The 21,620-nt window shown below is 45.2% G+C and overlaps 2 protein-coding genes across 9 annotated transcripts in view; both read left to right on the forward strand.

The window, feature by feature from the left end:
- nadsyn1 (NAD synthetase 1) overlaps positions 1-21,620 on the forward strand; it is a 75,840-nt gene that overhangs the window by 30,894 nt on the left and 23,326 nt on the right. For 6 of the 7 annotated variants that reach the window (XM_052063925.1, XM_052063923.1, XM_052063924.1 and 3 more), the window contains exons 3-10: positions 554-670; positions 2,375-2,428; positions 3,837-3,926; positions 9,082-9,133; positions 9,210-9,298; positions 9,388-9,505; positions 12,941-13,072; positions 17,705-17,776. In XM_052063925.1, the coding sequence (XP_051919885.1) occupies positions 554-670; positions 2,375-2,428; positions 3,837-3,926; positions 9,082-9,133; positions 9,210-9,298; positions 9,388-9,505; positions 12,941-13,072; positions 17,705-17,776 (724 nt within the window). The remainder of the gene's footprint in view (positions 1-553; positions 671-2,374; positions 2,429-3,836; positions 3,927-9,081; positions 9,134-9,209; positions 9,299-9,387; positions 9,506-12,940; positions 13,073-17,704; positions 17,777-21,620) is intronic. The other variant, XM_052063922.1, reaches the window with a different exon arrangement.
- The window catches only part of LOC127599769 (uncharacterized), a 131,348-nt gene continuing 113,662 nt past the window's right edge, over positions 3,935-21,620 (forward strand). The window contains exon 1 of one of the 2 annotated variants that reach the window (XM_052063992.1): positions 3,935-6,490. In XM_052063992.1, coding sequence (XP_051919952.1) covers positions 4,113-5,204 — 1,092 coding nt within the window. In that variant the 5' untranslated portion in view covers positions 3,935-4,112 and the 3' untranslated portion in view covers positions 5,205-6,490. The remainder of the gene's footprint in view (positions 6,491-21,620) is intronic. The other variant, XM_052063993.1, reaches the window with a different exon arrangement.

Genomic DNA, 21,620 nt, shown 5'->3' on the forward strand with positions numbered 1-21,620 from the left:
TCATGCTCATAAAAAATTGGAGATTATTTTAACCTTCAGAATTTTTGCGTTTTTTTTCTACGTGGGTTCAGCAGGGGACCGTGTCAGCCGCCTCACCCGGAGGTGCTCCATGGCGGCAGGGACGCAGAAGCAAACCCCCGCCTACTCATTGGCCAGCGGTTTATAGTAGAGTGCGGCGCATATAATTACAAAATACAATTTTCTTCATAAATCTGAGCATGCAGCTCTTAATCAGGTGCGGTCTGTGACCGTGAATTTACGGTAAGTGTCATGTAGATTTTAGATGGTGTTAGACGAGGGCCTATATCTCTTTGTTTATCTAGCTATCAAGCCAGCTAGCCGTTTGTCTGTCTGTCTGTCTCCCTGCTTGTCATATTGCACAGCTCAAATTACTTCCGTCATATCACACAGCTCTAATTACTATACATTCCTATGTCAAATTGTCAATGTCTGATGTTCTTGAAATGTCTCAGCCAAAATGGAGATCTTTATTAAAAATGTATGCCTTTTCAATATCAACTGACACCTCTCTTGTAATTCCAAATTCTTGTAGTGGGTATGGTTGTGCGGACCATTTTCATGAATCGGATACATTGCAACACTGTTTTGAAGTTCTCAAGAAGCTTCTGGAGTCTCCCATTACCCACGACATTATTTGTGACGTGGGAATGTAAGTATTAACAATATGCTGAATTCAATAAATTCAGTCATGTTTGCCTTGTATGAAAAACAAAGTGAGTCAACATCTTGCCACTGTTTTGCTCAAACATTAATTTCTCACTATGTTTCTCACTTTTTTCTTAACACTGTGATTTATTACTTTGTGATTTTTTTTTCAGACTTTTGTTGAAGTGCTTTCACACAGAAGGACATTGGAGCAAAGATTTAATTTGAAATACCTTGAAGAGTCTTTACGTTTTTTAAAAGTCACCAACATTGACTCTCAAAAGACATTGGTTGGACATCCCTAAAAATCCGTGTCGGGGTCCATAGGCGCTGGTACCTCGAACACCGCTGTATCTTTTTCAGTTGTTAAATTGGTTGAAAAAGTCGAAATATAGTTTTTGCAGACACATTTCCTCCGCCTGACCATGAGGTCGAATAATATGTACTTCGCATTGGACAATTTGTACTTTAGGTGGTGGTGTTGTTTTGTTTTATTTTGTTTTGGGGTTTTTTATTGTACAGTTTCTGATGTAGCCTTTATTCATATATTTCTGTTTTTCAGTGCCTGACACAGATTTTAGATTATTTTCTTCTGAGTTGATTATAGATCTCTGTTAAGTGTTTTACAGAACTTCCCTTTTTAGACAAGTCAGTGGTATCCTATTTGTTTTTACTTTTCCTCCCACTGATAGTGTGCACAATGCACAATTTCCATTGAATACCACCTCTCTGCTTTCTATTTTAAATAGAAGAACCACAGAAGGTAGTGTTTCAGCGACATAGTTTGCTTCAGAATGGGCTGGAGATTGCACCTGTTTGTTTGCCTCGTAGCGAGATGAATCCAAGTCTCTTGCCTTCCTTCCTTGTCTGTTGATGAAGTGTTCTGGGTTGCAATAAACCTTACACCATACCAGACTTGAAGTTACATTGATATGTTCCCTTTTAATATTATTCCCCATTTGAAGTCAGAGTTGGCATTCTGTGAAGGGGTTGCTGTTTTTTTCGTCTGCAGTCAATCATTTAACAAGCGAGGAGAGGTAGTGTTTGACATTATTATATCTTGTAATTTGACGCAGTTGCAATCCAAATCATAAAAAGCAAATTAGTCTGTGAAAGGTGAGAGCTCCCTGTCTGCTAGATTAAGGTTAAAATCTCATTAATTCAAATATATGTGTTTACTGCAGTCCACAATAATTAATTAAAATGCAGTGTAATGTAAAAATATGTATGGATAATTGTTGTACTATTCATAAAGACTGTTGTTATGACATGACAGTAGTACATGAGAAATATGATGGTTATGGCAACACTCGATTACCAATGAGCTTCTTCTCTGGTGTAACAAAACAAGATGCAGGGGTGTGCCGGCTTTGAAATTGCCTGTGGGTGCACAACTCATGCCTGTTGCCTCATAAGTCATGCGACTGTTTCTGTTTGGTTGTTTTCTTCAAGCATGGTGGTTTCTTCTAAATTAAATTAGAAACAATTTATGGAGTCAGAGATGGCTTTATATCTCAATTTTTTTTCATCCAGTTCACATTTTTCATGTAATACTGATTGATCATAATGACAGTTCCAACAAAACAAATAAAAAATACAAATAATCTTTTGAAAAACTCAAACCTTAAATGAAAGGTAAGACATTTCTTTCATCTTCAAATTCCAGTCCTGGTTGTGTTATATTGATCTGAGTGTTCTATTCCCTCAGGCCCGTCATGCATCGCAATGTACGCTACAACTGCCGGGTGATTTTTCTCAACAGGCAAGTTTTAAAACGTGTTCAGCGTAGTGACTAGTGCATTTACAGATCGTGTTATTTTCAAACCCCAAATGCAATTCCATTGACGTTGGGACATTGTGTTGACCGTAAATAAGGACCTTAAACAGTTATGTTTAATATGACCTTATTTTAAATTGGGTTTGTACATTCAAAAACAGTGTAGGCACGGCAGAGGCAAGTGGATTTAAATGCAGAAAAAAAGGTACCATTAGCAAAGCTCAAGGTTACTTATGTTTTATATTACGGTGTATCCATTTAATGATATACTGTAATTGATTTGATAAATAATATTTATAAGATGATATAAAGTTGGCTGGGTCCTATCCCCCTCAGATTTATTTTTCTGAAGGGTGGATAGACTTGATTTTTTTTGTTTTTGGAACCCCTTTAATACTGGTCTGAATGGGATCAAATATCGATTGACTGATAGAAAGCGGTTATTTTTGTTGTATTGTTATCCAGTATTCATAACAAAAGTGAGATGGGTAGACTATTCTCAAGTTTGTGATCTGCCTTTTCCTTCAATTGCTTAAATTTTAGGCAATTCGAGCCTGGGTTTGGGAGCTACGGTCCGCCAAATTTTAAGATATATGGCAAAACCAGTGGTGTCCAACGTACGGCCAACAAGGAGGTTCCATCAGGCCTGTGGGATAATTTAAAAGTGAAAAAAAAAAGCATAAAAGGCACAGAATTCATTTTTTAAAAAGGTGCTATTCATGAAGTATCCGCTAGGGGACACATTGTTTAGATCAGAGTAGAAGACAAGATTGTTATGATCAGAGAAGAAGACCACAGCAGACGCCATCAAGGACGTGAATACTTAATTCATTACACGTTTAATAGCACTCTCCTTAGTTTGTAAACTGTAGGCAGGGATTAAATTTAATTTCCTATGCACATGTGTAAATGGTTGAAATAATCCTCTTTATAAATCTTATGTCATCTTAAAGCGCATTACTATATTTTTCAACACCAATTACTTGTTAAAGTTTTGTGCCTTTGTACAATCAGTGGGATTAGTTACAATGCATATATGTGAATGATAAAAGTAAATTGCACATTTGTCTAAGGCAGTTTGAAAAGTAGATCTTCCGTCAAAAAAAGTTTGGGTACACATCCTCTACGGGATGAAGTGCAGGGAGGAAAAAGACCTTTTAATCATGAATGCCCGTTGTGTATTTGTAGCCAACTTAGTCATGGACACAGCAGACTAATATAGCTCATATAGATACAGCATTTGTTGTCTTCATTATAAGGCTTTTTATTTGTTGCACTTCCAGACATCTTTGTTTTTTGTTTATTTTGGTCCAATATGGCTCTTTCAACATTTTGGGTTGCTGACCCCTGAACGAGACTAATGAACTAAATGATTTATTCTCTTTCCTGTTAGACAAATCCTATTGATTCGGCCAAAGATGCTGATGGCCAACCATGGCATCTACAGAGAGATGCGTTGGTTCTCACCCTGGACAAAGTTTCGGTTGGTAAACGTCAAGCTATCAAGGATGAAGTGATGTGAATTGTCCCTCGGTATGAGTGTGAGCCACAAAAGCCATTAAGGGCCACAAAAGCTGCCTCCTGCTCAGAAAGCAAAAGACGCTTGGAGGCTAAGATCAAGGCGGCTCGGAAAGATGTGAGTCAATTGACGGAGGCCCAGAGAGGTGTGATGAAAAGGCCGATACCCGAGAGGTACATCCAGATGACCATACCTGAAGCACTCGAAACTGCCAAACAAAGGCTCCAAGCCTTGTCCAGCCGCCTAAAGCGGTACACGAAAGAGAATGAGGCCAGACGAATAAACGGGCTGTTCGCAACACAACCTGCGAAAGTGTACACTCAGTGGCAGGGTCCTAACAACAGAGCTGACCCACCAAGACTGGAAACTGAAAGGTACTGGGAAGGCATATGGGAAAAGGAGGTTGCACATAACAGCAGTGCACGATGGCTGGTGACCCTGAGAGAGGAGCACAGCAACATCCCTGAACAGAACCCAGTTACCATAACAGTGGCAGACATACAGGAAAGAATCTCAGATATGAAGAACTGGACAGCACCAGGCCCGGACATGGTCCACACCTACTGGCTAAAGAAACTCACAGCACTCCATGAGTGCCTAGCAGCACTAATGAACCAGCTGCTGAGGGATGGGACTCACCCAGCATGGCTAACCGAAGGGCGGACGATCGTGATCATGAAGGATCCCTCAATGGGTGCAGTCCCATCCAACTATCGGCCAATAACCTGTCTCTCCACAACAAGGAAGCTCATCATTGCGGCCAAGATAAGTGGACACATGGATCAATACACGAGCGAAGCACAGAAGGGCATTGGTAGAGATACGAGAGGAGCCAAACATCAGCTCCTGGTTGACAGAACAGTCGCACAAGACTGCAGGTCCCGACGTACCAACCTGTGCACAGCCTGGATTGATTACCAAAAAGCCTATGACTCAATGCCACATACATGGATCACTGAATGCTTGGAGTTGTATAAGGTGAACAGGATCCTAAGAGCCTTTGTTGCGAACTCAATGAGGATGTGGAAAACCACACTTGAACCCAATGGCAAGCCACTTACCCAAGTGTCCATCAAATGTGGCATATACCAAGGTGATGCACTCTCCACACCACTGTTCCGCATAGGACTGAACCCACTAAGCCAAATAATCACCAAGAACGCCTCAGAAATGGAGCTACGATCAGTCACCTCCTCTACATGGATGACAAAAAGCTGTATGCTAAGAGCGAAAGGGACATAGACTCCCTGATCCACACAACCAGGATCTACAGCAGCGACATCGGGATGTCATTCGGGCTTGAGAAATGTAGTCGGATGGTGACTAAGAGAGTAAAGGTAGTCCACACTGAAGGGGTCTCACTCCCTGGAGGAACAATAGCAAACATTGAGGACAGCTCCAAGTACCTCGGTATGCCACAAGCCAATGGTAGCCAAAAGAAGGAGGCCGGGGACTAGTGAGTGTGAGCGCCACCCTCCATGATAAAACATCCAAGCTCCATGAATACATCAAGGAGAAGGCTCCAACGGATGACGTACTCAGAGAATGTCTCAGAAAATGGGGAACAGAGGATGAGGCACTGGAAGAGGGACTATCATGGGAGGACAAGCCCCTACACGGGATGTACCACCGGACCATAACTGAAGTGGCTGATCTCAAGAAGTCCTATCAGTGGCTAGAGAGGGCTGGCCTGAAGGACATTACAGAGGCACTCATCCTGGCTGCTCAGGAGCAGGCCCTGAGCACCAGAGCCTTTGAGGCCCAGATATACCACACCTGACAACACCCAAGGTGGAGGTTGTGCAAAGAGGCACCTGAGACGATCCAAAACATAACTGCAGGGTGTAAGATGCTGGCAGGGAAAGCCTACATGGAACGTCATAACCATGTGGCTGGCATAGTCTACCGTGCGGAGTATGGACTGGAAACCCCAAGGTCAAAATGGGAAACACCTCCGAAGGTTGTGGAGAATGACAGAGCGAAGATCCAGTGGGACTTCCAGATCCAGACTGACAAGATGGTAATAGCGAACCAACTAGATGTCGTGATCATAGATAAAGGGCAAAGGAAAGCCGTTGTGGTGGATGTAGCGGTCCCAAGTGATGGAAACATCAGAAAGAAGGAACATAAGATGATAAGAAAAGATATCCTTTATTTGTCCCGCAATGGGGAAATTACAATCAGAATTCAGAAAGGAAAAACGCTGGGTCGGGAGAGGGAAAAAAAAAACATGCTCAAACTATCCTCTTCCGAGGATAATTTAATTCCAGGATAAAAAAAAAGACCCTAGCACAAGAATAAGCATATGACAGTTACAACAAGTCACAAGACAAGGGGGGGAAGGAAGGGGTGACCACGACGCGGCCACCTGACCAGCTGCACGGCCACGTGCGCTCTGCAGGTCAAGCCACGTCACGGGGGAAAAAGAACCGGAGCGATGAAGACGGTGATAACAAGGATGTGTATGCGCGGGTGCTTGTCCATTCATGTATGTGTATGCGTGTACAGGTCACAGCTGCTTCGTCGAGGTCTGCTCATCATGAAGACTGTCCCGGCTTATCAGTCCATGGCTGAGAAGGAGGGGGGTGGTGATGGGGGCCCTAGACTCCATGCGTATTTCCACCCAGGGGAAAGGCCAGATAGCGTTGTTTGTTTTGGAGAGACGGCCGCCAACAATTCCAGACAGCCTTGAGTCCTTGGTCTGTATCTCTCACTGGCGCCGATCATCCAAATCCGAAATTTCTTTCCGCAGCGCGTATCCCAATGTCTCCAAGGTATTTTCAATCGCGCGGAGCCGTTTCAGAACCGCAACAATATTGCAGTTGAGATCAGTCACCTTTTGAGTCTGAGTGTTGGACATTCGCGCCAAGCCATCCAGAGTGACCGTCAGCTTCTTCACCTCCAATAGAGCCGCTCCCGTCGGTTGAATTTTTCTATAGAACAGCAAGCTGTCAACACCAAACAGCAGCATACCTGTTATCAAATGGCCAATGATGTAGATGTCTTCCACATCCTCCACGGACAGTACTGTCAGGCACACCGGTCTCCCTTTCCTCCATTGGTCAAGGGTGTATCCGGCAGCAAGTGTCCCTGGAGGGCAAGCAGGCTCCCCACTGCCCGCTCTTTTCGTCGAAAAAATTTTGTCGATTATATCGAGAGACCAGCCAACTAATTCCATGGTGAGTTCTTCGGATGAAAGTACGGTAGGAGGCTAGGGACAGCACAAAAGACTAAGTGGCGAGCAGGGAAAAAAAAGGTGGGAGGGCAGGGGAGCCGTGCAAAAAGCGTCCGCCTTCGTCGAAAGCCAAGCAGAAAAAAAAACAAAAGAAAACATGAGAAACTCGAGAAATACCAAGGGCTCAGAGAGGAGCTGTAGAGAGCCTGGAAGGTAAAGGTGACAGTCGTGCCTGTGGTGGTCGGAGCACTCGGGGCAGTGACTTCCAAACTAGATGAGTGGTTGCAACAGATCCCGGGAACAACATCGGACATCTCAGTCCAGAAATGTGCAGTGCTGGGAACAGCAAGGATACTGCGCAGAACCCTCAAGCTTCCTGGCTTCTGGTAGAGGACCCAAGCTGAATGAGGGACGGACACCACTTTTTTTTTTTTTTTATGTGTACGGTATGAGAGAGAGAGAGAGAGAGAGAGAGAGAGAGAGAGAGAGAGAGAGAGAAGGGGTGTTCACACGGCAGGATTTGGTCCGGTGCTGCCCCAGTAGAGCGTTCACACGTGCAAATTAGCTCCGGCGTAGCCCCGGGAAAAGGCTTACACCGGACCAAATTTGATCCACCTCAGGGAGGTGGTTTAAAAATTTGCTCCGGAGCAAATGCTCGTTTGCGAAGCAGCACCGATATAAATTTGCATGTGTGAACGCAACTCGGTTAAATTTGCTCCAGACCAAATGCTTGTGAAGAGGATGTATGGTGAGAATGCGTTGCTTTCAGAATCTGTCGGACTTCCGTAATGTGTTTGTTTAATAACGACACAAGACTTGGCTGGTAACATCTTTCCTTTTGTCGGAGATTGGACTGTCTCGAGTTGTTTGTTCCTTTGTTGTTTGTTCACAACCCCCCGCCCCCCATATAATTTATTTTGTAATTTACCTCTCTTGAGTTTCTGTTTGGCGCATTAGTGTTTGCTTTTCTGAGTGTCATTGAAATCATCTTTGATTTACGTTTTCGTGGGCGGTCACTCTCGAGCATAAGGCACGGAGACCGAGAAGGAGAAGGGCGTGCCTGTCCAGTAGTCACTTGAGTTGTGTATATACAGTACGTTTTAAACAGAACCAACACGACAGCTCGTTTTTGTCGTTTTGCTCCGCTGAAGAAACTGCCGTGTGAACGCAAGTGGGGCTGCACCGACGCTGTGCCGATGCTGTCACGCTCAGCGGCTTTGTACGTGTGAACGCTCCACACAATTTGCTGCGGTGCAAAATATATCGCAACAAAATACATCGGTGCAGCGCAGGAGCAAATGTGTGCCGTGTGAACACCCCTAGAGAGAACGAGAGAGAGAGTTATGTTCAGTACAGGCTCCGATTGAATCTCCCCGCAAATGAATCTCCCCGCAAACTATGGATCGCTTTTAAGGCTTCTACCGGCGCTGAGTGGTGATGATGCGAATGCTAATGTTAAGAATTGCATCGTGACCCATTTTCTATGGAATGCTTTGACCTCTTCAGATTTCCCACAATGCATTGCCAGTGGTAGGATTGACATGAATAAAACCTGCCAGGCAATACAGAACATGATTTAGAAATGTGTGTGTGCATGTGCAGAGGGGCAGGGATCATAACCTCCGCCCTACCCACTGCACCTCCTGCCACCCCGTTACCACACCAGGTAAAAAAAAAAAAAAACGCCAGTGCTTCACCTTCATGGTTCCAAGAACGTTTCAATGTAAACTATTCAAACATATCCTCTTGACTTCCATCATTTATCAAATGGTGGGAGGCTGGCTCAAGACAGATTTTACACCGAGGCCTTTTATGGCTACTCGCCCTTGGCTAACATATGGTATTTTGGATCGTGGGAGCAGTGGAGGACCTGCAAGACATAGCACCAGTGTAACACAACTAACCATTCATTGCATCTTTTATACTATCTTTCATATATTACAGGACTGTAGAGGAGTACTTTCTGCCAAGAATGATCCAGCAGGTCACAGGGCAGGTAAATTAATTATCACCTCTATAGCGTATGATTTTGTGCTTTCAATACAGTACCAAACTGCCTTTGTGCTCATCAGAATACAGTCCCATTTGGAGACTGCGTGCTCTCCACCAAGGATACCTGTATTGGTACAGAGATGTGTGAAGAGTTATGGCACCCCTCTAGGTAAATTAACAGATCCTTTTTTCCAGTAAACTGTAATTCCAAAACAGCAATAACACAAATATTTGTTGATTAATTACTCTTTTATTTAGCCCTCATATTCAGATGGGTCTTGATGGTGTTGAAATCTTTACAAATTCCTCTGCAAGCCACCATGAGCTGCGCAAAGCAGACCAAAGACTCAACTTGATCAAGTCAGCTACAGCCAAGGTTAGATCAACTATAAACATTTTGGTTTCACAAGACAAATGAAACCATTGATCAACATTTCACCTTTTACAAACCCAATTCTAATGAAGTTGGGAGATTGTTTTAAACGTAAATAAAAACAGAATATAATAATTTGCAAATTATGTTCAACTGACCTGTATTGTCCACACTAAAAGGCATACCTAAAAGCCTTCCATTTTCTTAAAAGCTCACAGCGCGCCTTGAAATCCGTGGCACCTTATGTATTGTCATTAAGGTAATATGTCGATCCCAAAATGGCTCCTTGCTAGAGACATGCTTCCAACACAGAGTTCAAACTGAAGGCGATCGGGTTACGCAGTTGAACATGGAAATAGAGCAGTGGCAAGAGAGTTCTATGTTAACGAGTCAATGTTATAACTAGCTGTTGGTTAAGTGAACTGTGTCGCTGCTTTATTAAGTAAGTTTTACTGACATTTCATCGGTTGTAGTTTTGGGTGTGGGGAGCAGAGAGGACGTTGTGGTTGCGGCGGGATACTTTCACCGTCCTCCAGGTCCTCCGCAAGTTCGTTTGAATTCGGGCTGAGGTGATGTGTGGAATCAGAGGCTGGAAATGGAGAAGTTATTACAAGATTTTATCTGAACGTTGAGGGCACAAGCGTGAAAAAAAAAATGGTTATGATTGTAAATTTCCCCAGTGTGGGACGAATAAAGGATATCTTATCAGGGCGCAAATGCGCGGAAACAATATCTCAAGGCAAATCTCATTTACCCTAAACAGCCAAAATGTGTTTGGCTCCTTGGCTCCCACTTTAGTTTTCTTGATAAATGTTATTGTTGCTTTCGTTTTTCCCAAAATAATAAAAAATATTTTCTTTTACTAAAAACAAACTGTTGCAGTGCTTTCACATCTCCAAAAATGCTTTCATTTGCGAATAACTAACTGTTGCAACACTTTCGTTTCTCCAGAAAATGTTCTAATACTGACATTTACGAATAACATAATTGTAGCAGCACTTTTGTTTCCAACCGGTTCGACTAAAACTGTAGGTGTGAAATCGCAAGTCAGCTAGGAGATGCATGCACAGCATTGTCTGGTCTTCGTCTTCAAAGGTGTCAAAATTATTCCCGTCGACAAGGCAGTCCAAGTCGAGGTCACACCATAGTCAAAGTAGATCTGTCCGCAATGTGTCGTTAAACCAATAATGCAAAGAGCTAAATAATGGCTTCAGTAGCAACGGCACTCTACAGCTAAAGGTTAGCGGTTGTCGTTTGTTCAAAGCTTCTTTGATCTGTGACGTGAGTTGCGTAGCCGCTGATTGGTTGAACCATGTGCATACGTGCTTGCGCTCGCATGCACAGCAGAGAGTAGCGGCCTATGGACTGCTGAGGCACGCTTCACTCGAGTGGAGGCATTTCCTTGATCGAAGCTCCATCTAGTGATGCATTGTACATTGCGTCTTATCGTGTGTGCGTACAATTTAACCTCCTGACTACCAGTAGTTCAAATTTGTCCTCTGTAGAGGACATTTTTGAACCTAAATATCTCCCACCCAGTGCATCCAATCGCATTAACTCCTTTTGTTACTCCAAAGAGGGCATTCAGTGCTTTCCAATGATACCAAATTTGTAGGGGTTAGAAAAAGTATGAAAAAGGCTTCCGTCAGTGCAATGTTTTATGGGAAGAGGAAAAGTAATACTTTTTATCAAACCCATTTTGTCTTGAAATGCTGTTGGCATTTTATTCATAAGACTCTTATGAACACGTTAAATAATAATTTTATTTATAAGCGCCTTTCAAGAAACCCAAGGACACTTTACAATAACAAAAAACAAAACAATACGGGTTGAGCAGCGGCAACCAAACGCGCCAGCGTTCACTCAACCCGGAAAGAAACCACAAGGGAGGGAGAGGGGTGAAAAAAAAAAACACACTCGAACTATCCTCATTTTGAGGATAATTTGAGTTAGGCAAAAAACTCCTGCACAAGCATATGACAGTTACAACAGGTCACAAGACATAAACAATGAAGACGGTGATACAAGGATGGGGTGATGGTGGGGGACTAGCTTCCGTGCATACTTTCATCAGGGGAAGGTCGAGATAGCAGATGTTGTTTTGGTAGCAGGCTGCCCAAGAATTTAAGACCGCCTTGAGTCCGTGGTTTATGTCTCTTGAGTGGCGTCGATCAGCCAAATCCGTGATTTTGTCAATATTTGAGCACGGATTTCAGTTTCTCCAAGTTCTTGACCATTTTGCAGAGACGCTCCAAAACCGCAACAGTTTGTGGTTGAGCACAGTCTGAGTCTGAGTGTTGGACATCTGCACTATGCCATCCTTAGACCGGCGGCCTCTTCACTTCCAATAGATCCGCTCCCGTCTGTTGAGTTTTGCGATAGATCAGGAAACTGCTAACACCAAACAGCAGAATACCTGTTATCGGAAGGCCGATAATGTAGATGTCATCCACATCCTCAACGGACAGTGTTGACAGGCACACCATTCTCCGCTTCCTCCAAGAATATAAGTATATAAGTATAAGCCTAATAAAACATGCCTTTTGTCAGGAGACCGTGTGTGAATTGTACACAAAGCAAACTCTAAATGAGAATAATGACGATAAAAGATAGAGCGCAGCAGCTCTGATCACAATCTGCAATTGCTGCTGAGCGCTAACAACTTCCGATGACGTAGGTCACGCGGCACCGTAGGTTAAAGATTTACCTTCATTCATTCATTCATTTATCTTCCGAACCACTTGATCCTCACTAGGGTTGCGGGGGGTGCTGGAGCCTATCCCAGCTGTCTCCGGGCAGTAGGCGGGGGACACCCTGATTCGGTTGCCAGCCAATCGCAGGGCCCACAGAGACGAACAACCATCCACGCTTACACTCACACCTACGGACAATTTAGAGTGTTCAATCAGCCTGCCACGCATGTTTTGGGAATGTGGGAGAAAACAGGAGCACCCGGTGAAAACCCACGCAGGCCCGGGGAGAACATGCAAACTCCACACAGGGAGGCCGGAGCTGGAATCGAATCCGGTACTTGTGCACTGTGAAGCCGACGTGCTAACCACCGGACTACCGGGCCGCCTAAACATTTACCTGCTTTATTTTATTTTATTTTTGAAATATTTTTTTGTGAAAATGAGACTGATAGGGTTAGGATTAGGGTGCAGTGTACATTAAAACAAAAAAATTACTAACATATACAAAGACACACAAATGTTTTTTTTTTTTTTCCTCCTCTACACCTTTCGGATCTACTTGGGACCAGTCCTAGATCTACCGGTCGATCAAGATGGACGTAATGGGCACCCCTCTCTTAGTGTGTGTGTCAAAATAAATATATTCTGCACATACAGTTCAGTATACCGTATTGTTTATTTAACTTTGCATCACTCTTATGATTGTCATTCTATTACAGTTTGTGTATTTTTGGTGGACTTACAGAGTGGAGGTATTTACCTGTATGCAAATCAGAGAGGATGTGATGGAGATCGACTGTATTATGATGGCTGTGCCATGGTGGTCATCAACGGGGACGTTGTGGCACATGGAGCACAGTTTTCCTTAACTGAGGTGGTAAGTCTGGAAATTATACTATTTATTTTGGTGGGGTCTGATCTCAACGCTACACATCATGGTCACGTTCACTATGGATAATATTGTCTTCAATTTACTAAGCAACAGAAGAAGTTTTGAGTCTTTTGGAGTGTAGCACCCATTAATGCAATAATTTCACAAATGATGTCATACAAATTCTGACAGATATTGTAATAACTTTTTAAAAATATAGTGCAATAAAGTATTACATTATTGGGCATTTATTATTATTATTATTATTAGTAGTAGTAGTAGTAGTAGTCTTCAAATCAAGTGGGTGGAGCTAAGTTTGATTAATTATCTGCAGATAATTAATACACCTTGGGGGGTGAAATCAACTCTGAAACATCTAACACCCAAATTTTAGCACTCCAGTTTTTTTCTGTGAATGTATATAACAGTCATAGATGTTTTTGCCATACTTAACCCTATTGAGGATGAGAGGGTCAGAAAATTGATGGATTGAATTGTAATTGCACATCTACTACCAGGAGCTGACAGTGGTGCTCTTATTAGGGGTGTTCACACGGCACACATTTGCATCGGTGCTGCACCGATGTATTTTGTTCCGATATATCTTACACCGGTGTAAATTTTGTGGAGCGTTAACACGTAAAAAGCTGCTGACTAAAGAGAAGCGGTATAACCCCGGTGCAGCCCCACTTGCGCTCACACGGCAGTTTCTGTGGCCGTGCAATACGACGGAATAATAATAATACGGAAATAAAACATGCACATGCATAAAGTGCACTCCTATTCTTCACCTTGTTTGTGACAAGGTGGAGAATAGCCATGGTCGAAAAACCATGGTTTATACTTCCATCCATCCATCCATCCATCACCTACCGCTTATCCGGGGCCGGGTCGCGGGGGCGACAGCTTTAGCAGGGAAGCCCAGACTTCCCTCTCCCTAGCTACTTCGTCCAGCTCTCCCCGGGGGATCCTTAGTCGTTCCCAGGCAAGCTGGGTGACATAGTCTCTCCAGCGTGTCCTGGGTCTTCCTCGGGGTCTCCTCCCGGTGGGGCATGATCGGAACACCTCACCGGGGAGGCGCTCAGGAGGCATCCGAATCAGATGCCCAAGCCACCTCATCTGGCTCCTCTCGATATGGAGGAGAAGCGGCTCGACTCTGAGCCCCTCCAGGATGACCGAGCTTCTCACCTTATCTCTAAGGGAGAGCCCGGACACCCTGCGGAGAAAACTCATTTCGGCCGCTTGTAACCGGGATCTCGTTCTTTCGGTCATGACCCATAGCTCGTGACCATAGATGAGGGTTGGAACGTAGATCGACCGGTAAATTGAGAGCTTCGCCCTTTGGCTCAGCTCCTTCTTCACCACGACAGACCGATACAATGTCCGCATCACAGCAGACACTGCACCAATCCGCCTGTCGATCTCCCGCTCCCTTCTGCCCCCACTCGTGAACAAGACCCCAAGATACTTGAACTCCTCCACTTGGGGCAAGATCTCCTCCCCGACCCGGAGGGGGCACTCCACCCTTTTTCGACTGAGGACCATGGTTTCAGATTTGGAGGTGCTGCTCTTCATCCCAACTGCTACACACTCGGCTGCGAAACGCTCCATTGAGAGTTGGAGAGCCAGGTTTGAAGGAGCCAACAGCACCACATCATCTGCAAAAAGCAGGGATGCAATACTGAGGCCCCCAAAACTGACCCCCTCAACGCTTCGGCTGCGCCTAGAAATTCTGTCCATAAAGGTTATGAACAGAATCGGCGACAAAGGGCAGCCTTGGCGGAGTCCTACCCCCACTGGAAACGATTCCGACTTACTGCCGGCAATGCGAACCAAACTCTGACATCGGTGGTATAGTGACCGAACAGCCCGTATCAGGGGGTTCGGTACCCCATACCCTCGAAGAACCCCCCACAGAACTCCCCGAGGGACACGGTCAAACGCCTTCTCCAAGTCCACAAAACACATGTAGACTGGTTGGGCGAATTCCCACATACCCTCGAGGACCCTGCTAAGGGTGTAGAGCTGGTCCACTGTTCTATGGCCGGGACAAAAACCAAACTGCTCCTCCTCAATCTGAGGCTCGACTTCCTGACGGACCCTCCTCTCCAGCACCCCTGAATAGACCTTACCAGGGAGGCTGAGGAGTGTGATCCCTCTATAGTTGGAACACACCCTCCGGTCCCCCTTTTTAAAAAGACGGACGACCACCCCGGTCTGCCAATCCAGAGGCACTCTCCCTGTTGACGACGCGATGTTGCAGAGGCGTGTCAACCAGGACAGCCCCACAATATCCAGAGCCTTGAGGAACTCCCGGTGGATCTCCTCCACCCCTGGAGCCTTGCCAATAAGGAGCTTTTTAACCACATCGGTGACTTCAACCACAGAGATCGGAGAGCCCACCTCAGAGTCCCCGGGCTCTGCTTCCTCCAAGGAAGACGTGTTGGTGGAGTTGAGGTCTTCGAAGTACTCTGCCCACCGGTTCACAACGTCCCGAGTCGAAGTCAGCAGCGCCCCATCCCCACTGTACACAGTGTTAGTGGTGCACTGCTTCCCCCTCCTGAGACGTCGTATGGTGGACCAGAATTTCCTCGAAGCCGTCCGGAAGTCAGCTTCCATGGCCTCACCACGCTCGGGTTTTTGCCTCGGCGACCACCGAAGCTGCGTTCCGCTTGGCCAGTCGATACCCGTCAGCTGCCTCTGGGGTCCCACAGGCCATAAAGGCTCGATAGGACTCCTTCTTCAGCTTGACGGCATCCCTTACTGCTGGTGTCCACCAGCGAGTACGGGGGTTGCCACCACGACAGGCACCAACCACCTTACGGCCACAACTCAGATTGACCGCCTCAACAATAGAGGCACGGAACATGGTCCACTCTGGCTCAATGTCCCCCGCCTCCCCTGGAACATGGCAAAAGCTCTGTCGAAGGTGGGAGTTGAAACTCCTTCTGACAGGGGATTCCGCCAGACGCTCCCAACAAACCCTCACAATACGTTTGGGTCTGCCAGGACGGACCGGCATCTTCCCCCACCATCTGAGCCTACTCACCACCAGGTGGTGATCAGTTGACAGCCCCGCCCCTCTCTTCACCCGAGTGTCCAGAACATGCGGCCGCAAATCCGATGATACAACTACAAAGTCAATCATCGAACTGCGGCCTAGGGTGTCCTGGTGCCAAGTGCACATATGGACACCCTTATGTTTGAACAAGGTGTTTGTTATGGACAATCCGTGGCGAGCACAGAAGTCCAATTACAAAACACCACTCGAGTTCTGATCGGGGGGGGGGGGGGCGTTCCTCCCAATCACGCCCCTCCAGGTCTCACTGTCATTGCCCACATGAGCATTGAAGTCCCCCAGCAGAACAAGGGAGTCCCCAGCAGGAGTACTCTCCAGCACACCCTCCAAGGACTCCAAAAAGGGTGGGTATGCTGAGCTGCTGTTTGGGGCATATGCACAATCAACAGTCAGGACCCGTCCACCCACCCGAAGGCGGAGGGAGGCAACCCTCTCGTCTACCGGTGTGAACCCCAATATATTGCACGCACTGGACTATAAGGAGCAATCTACAATGCATCCACTAGATGGAGATACAGGTACATCTTTGTCCGTTCTGTACCTTCTCTTCTCCCGTTAGACTCGAGAGGCGTTCATGACCGCCTCCAAAAAACGTAAATTAACAATTACTTCAATGAAAATACAAAAATACAGTAATGGATCAAAACAGAAAATCACAAGATAATTTCTATAGCCCCCTGACAGAATTTATTTTGACATTTCCTTGAGCATAGCTGCAACAGAATGATCAGTAAATTGGAGGTGACTGGACTGTCTCAGAAGTGTTCGTTATTTATTCCTTTGTTTTGTACTGTATTCACAAATGAGGAAATCACAAAATAAATTCTGTAGTGGGGCTATAGAATTTATTTTGTGATTTCCTCATTTGATTTTCTGTTTTGATGAATTTTTTCTATTTTCGCAGTTTCATTGAAGGAATCGTTAATTTACATTTTTCCGAGGCGGCCCTGAATGCTAGAGTCGAACAGAAAAATAAAAGGCACGGAGACGGACAAAGACATACCTGTATTTGTTGAGACTGAAAACCATTTATAAAGTGTGCGTTTAAAAAAAAACATCACAGCCCTCCTTTTTTCGGAGCTGCAACACAAACTTATTTAATAAAGCAGCGACACAGTTCACTGAACCAACAGCAAGTTATAACATTGTAAGCATGTCTCCAGGAAGGAGCCATCTTGGGGGGTCAACATATTACCGTAATGACCATACACAAGGCGCACCGGATTTTAAGGCGCACCGTGAGCTTTTAAGAAATGTGAAGACTTTTTGGTGCACCTTATAGTGCGGTAAAAATGTTAAGAAAGCGTTTTTGTAATTTGATCTCTATTTCTTTTTTCTCGGGTGCAATGTTATGCAGAGGTTTAATTGTAACAATTTTAGAGATAAATTATTGTACTTATAGTCACATGATCAGTTGGGTGGGTGTGAAATATTTTCTTCCAATGAGGGGGTGTATTAGAAAATAACTGAGAAGCATCCTACTTTCAGATTGGAACTGATGGAATTGCTCGCTATCCTGCCATTCATGTCAAATGTATTTTTCATTGCTTGTGCTTTAGGAGGTGATATCAGCCACTTTGGATCTTGAGGATGTGCACTGTCATAGAGGAGAGTCATGTCAGCTGCAGATGGTGAGCAACTTTGATAGCTGTATTCCAAGATTAAATTTGAGGTCACAATGTCAAATACATTCACCATAGGCATGAATGTAATGTGTAACATATGTTGGTTAATGGCGGCACGTTTGTGGTAAACCGGTTAGCACCGCCACCTCTCAGTACAGCGGTCCAGTTATCAAATCTAGGCTCCTATCTTCCGATACTGTATTTCTTTTGCATGCTCTCCCCGTACTTGTGTGAGTATTCTCTGGATACTAAGGTTTCCTCCCACATTTCAAAAGCATGGTTGGTAGGTTCATCGAGCCCTATAGATTTTTCTTTTGTTAAGAAACCTTTTTGCACCGCAATCTTATCCTTGTCTACATTTGTGGGATCCAGCATAATCCCGATAATTCCGGAACGTTATAGAATAATTCGATCATGGATCCCATAGATCTGGATACGATGGTTAAAGTGTTGGCCAGCCAAGGATAACTGGTGGGACCACAAGAGACTGCACTTGCAGAGCTCTGCAATGCAGTCACCTCGCTAGCTGCCCGGGTCGAGGAGTTCTCACCCACTTCAAGCAGCTCGTCACCCGAGGGTCACTCCCCGGATACCCACACTGTCACTGTTGGGTGTGACCACCTCCGGTAGAACCCAACCTACCCCACCCCCATCGTTATGGTGGGGAACCCAGATTGTGTGGACCATTCTTTCACGATATTAGTCTCAGGTTCGACCGGCAACCAGGGACTTTATTCATTGATAGTCTGAAGATAGCATTCATTTTAAGTCTGGCAAGGCTAGTTCTTGGGCTATGGCGGTAAGCAACGCGCAATCTGAACTCTGGTCCTCCTTCCCAATTTTCTTTGCTGAATTACGTCGGGTCTTCCAGCACCCGGTTTGTGGAAAGGCAGGGGGCTATTACTAGAATGTACTCAGGGTAGTCAGTAAGTCGCTAACTACTCTCATAAGTTCCCGATATTAACGTCTGAAAGTAGGTTTGACGACTGCGGCTGTGTAGCTTTCAGGAGGGCACCTGAGCAACTTTGGGAGACCCTCAGCGGATCTTATCTTTCTCTACGTTTGTAGGATCCACCATTATCTGGATAATTACGGAACATTCCAGGGACATTATGTCATGATTCGGTTTGGGACCAACAGGTGGCACTGTAGGGCTCCCCCTGCAGCTGCACACCTGTTGGTCATTAGGTAATTAGTGCTTTAAAAGGACTACCAGCACGACCACTCATTGTCGGGTCATTGTTTGCTTGCAACTGTCATGTTTGTTTCTGTCATGGTTCTGTTCCTGTTAGTTTTTATGCTGCAGTCATGGTTTTGTTTTGCTACTTTGGATTAGTTTTGATTGTTAGTAGAGATGGGTCCATGAGACCTCATGAGGTGTGTCGACACAATGACACACTGTGTTGATACTGTGCTGATACTGTGTCGCTGACCACTGCCACCTGCTGGACCTTCAAAATCCCTGCAGCCAACCCACTTGACAGACTGATTTGATGATGAAGTGTATACAATGCACAACCTCACTCTACCCACAATAGCCACAAGCACCATTGTTTATGTTGTTGTTTATGCTGTTTATATTGTTTATATTGCGCATACAGTTCAGATAACGTCTTTTTTATACAATGTAGCTGCTATCCTTTCTCAGCGGTGTGTGTTTAATGCACATCATGTTTGCATGCATATATGCACTGAGGATTGAGAGGAAGAAATTTCATCTATGCTGCATGTCATACATAAAGCATATTTGACAGTAAAGATGACCTTGACAATATCATTCACATCCATGCATTCATATTGTATCATTCAATATGTTTCAATAATGTGAAAGTCATGTGAGTGAGGATGCTGGTGGGCTTTGTCTTCACAAATTTTGATTTAGAAAAATAAGATGCTCCAGTGTTAAAGTCTGTCATTTCAGTCTGTTGTGTTTAACGCATGCTATTTCCCCTGTTGTGGAGAACACACACACACAATGGAATAAGACATGTCAAAAATGCGAGAGGCACTTGGTAAGACAAGGAGATTTTAATAAATACCTTATTATAAAGTCAAGACCGGTGTGCCTGGCAATACTGTCCGTGGAGGATGTGGAAGACATCTACATTATTGGCCTTTTGATAACAGGTATGCTGCTGTTTGGTGTTGGCAGCTTTCTGTTCTATCGCAAAATTCAACCGACGGGAGCGGCTTTATTGGAAGTGAAGAGGCTGCCGGTATTCTGGATGGTTTGGCGCGAATGTCCAACACTCAGACTCAAGCGGGGACTGAGCTTAACCGCAATATTGTTGCGGTTTTGGAGCGACTCCGCAACAACATGGAGAAGTTGGAATCCGCGCTGCGGAAAGAGTTTTCGGATTCGGGCTGATCGGCGCCAGTGAAGAGATACAGACCACGGACTCAAGTCTGAAATTGTTGGCGGCCGTCCCTCCAAAACAAACAACGCTATCTGGCCTTTCCCCTCGATGGAAGTACGCATGGAATCAAGGGACCCCGCCATCACCCCCCTCCTTCTCGGCCATGGACTGATAAGCCGGGACAGTCTTCATGATGAGCAGACCTCGACGAAGCAGCTATGACCTGTACACGCATACACATACACAACTGGACAACCACACGCGCATACACATCCTTGTTATCACCGTCTTCATCGCTCCGATTCTTTTTCCCCCGTGACGTGGTTTGATCTGCAGAGCGCACGTCTGTCCGTGCAGCTGGTCAGGGTGGCCGCGTCGCGGTCAACCCTCCCCCACTCCCCCTTATACATCAGAATCAGAATCATCTTTATTGGCCAAGTATGTAGAACACACAAGGAATTTGTCTCCGGTATAACACGCTGCACCTGTATCATCATGTTGTGTCTTGTGACTTGTTGTAACTGTCATATGCTTATTTATGTATCTATGTATCTTTTTTTTTATCCTGGACTTAAATTATCCTCAGAAGAGGATAGTTCGAGCGTGTTTTTTTTCCCCTCTCCCTACCCAGCGTTTTCCTTTCTGAAGTCTGATTGTAATTTCCCCATTGCGGGACAAATAAAGGATATCTTAATCCTCCAAAAGGAGATCAAAATGGCTCTACACGGCGGACAATTTGTGTTTGTCTGAAAGCTGCTCCATATGCACGTACTGTAGCAACGTCACTCGAGTGAAGCGCGTCTCAGCAGTCGATAGTCCGCTGTTCTGTGCTGTGCGCGCGTGAGCGCGAGCACGTACTCGCGGCGCCGACCCAACCCACGCCACATATTAAGCTTAGAACTACGACAACAGGTAAGCTTGCCTAGCCAATGTAATGTTGGTCAGCAGACAAGGTTTACGTTTTATGTGACTTTTAATAACAACGTGGCAGAGTCATCAAACATGTGATGTGCTCATTCGCAGTTACTTTCTGGAACTCCCCCTTACTGGCGGGACCTCTCAATCAACTGGAGTATGACGTACAGTACAAACGTTCATAAAGCACTTCTCATATAATAATAGCCTATTATATGACAGCCGACATGACGCTCGAAGTCAGACGGAAACGTTTTTTTCTGATAATCAGTGTGTTTTCCTTATTGCCCAAACATATATTTTTATTCGAGCGAGGGTGAGGTCTGGCTTGTTTCGGCAGTCGGCATCGTGTCGCCAGACGCACTTCCTTATAAACACTGTGCGGGCTTTTGCTGCGTCAGCGCCCCCTGCACTGAGTCGACACCCCCTGGATGTGGCGCAGCCTGGACTTTGCCAAGCAGCCTGGCCTGTGTCGACGCAGCCGATGCAGTCGAGACTGCGCCGGTGCAGTTCACGTGTCAATCACGTGATGTAATGAAGCAGCACATGCACCGACACGTGGATTGCTCTGTGAGCCC

This window comes from Hippocampus zosterae, chromosome 4 (genome assembly GCF_025434085.1).
Source record: "Hippocampus zosterae strain Florida chromosome 4, ASM2543408v3, whole genome shotgun sequence".
NCBI lineage: Eukaryota > Metazoa > Chordata > Actinopteri > Syngnathiformes > Syngnathidae > Hippocampus > Hippocampus zosterae.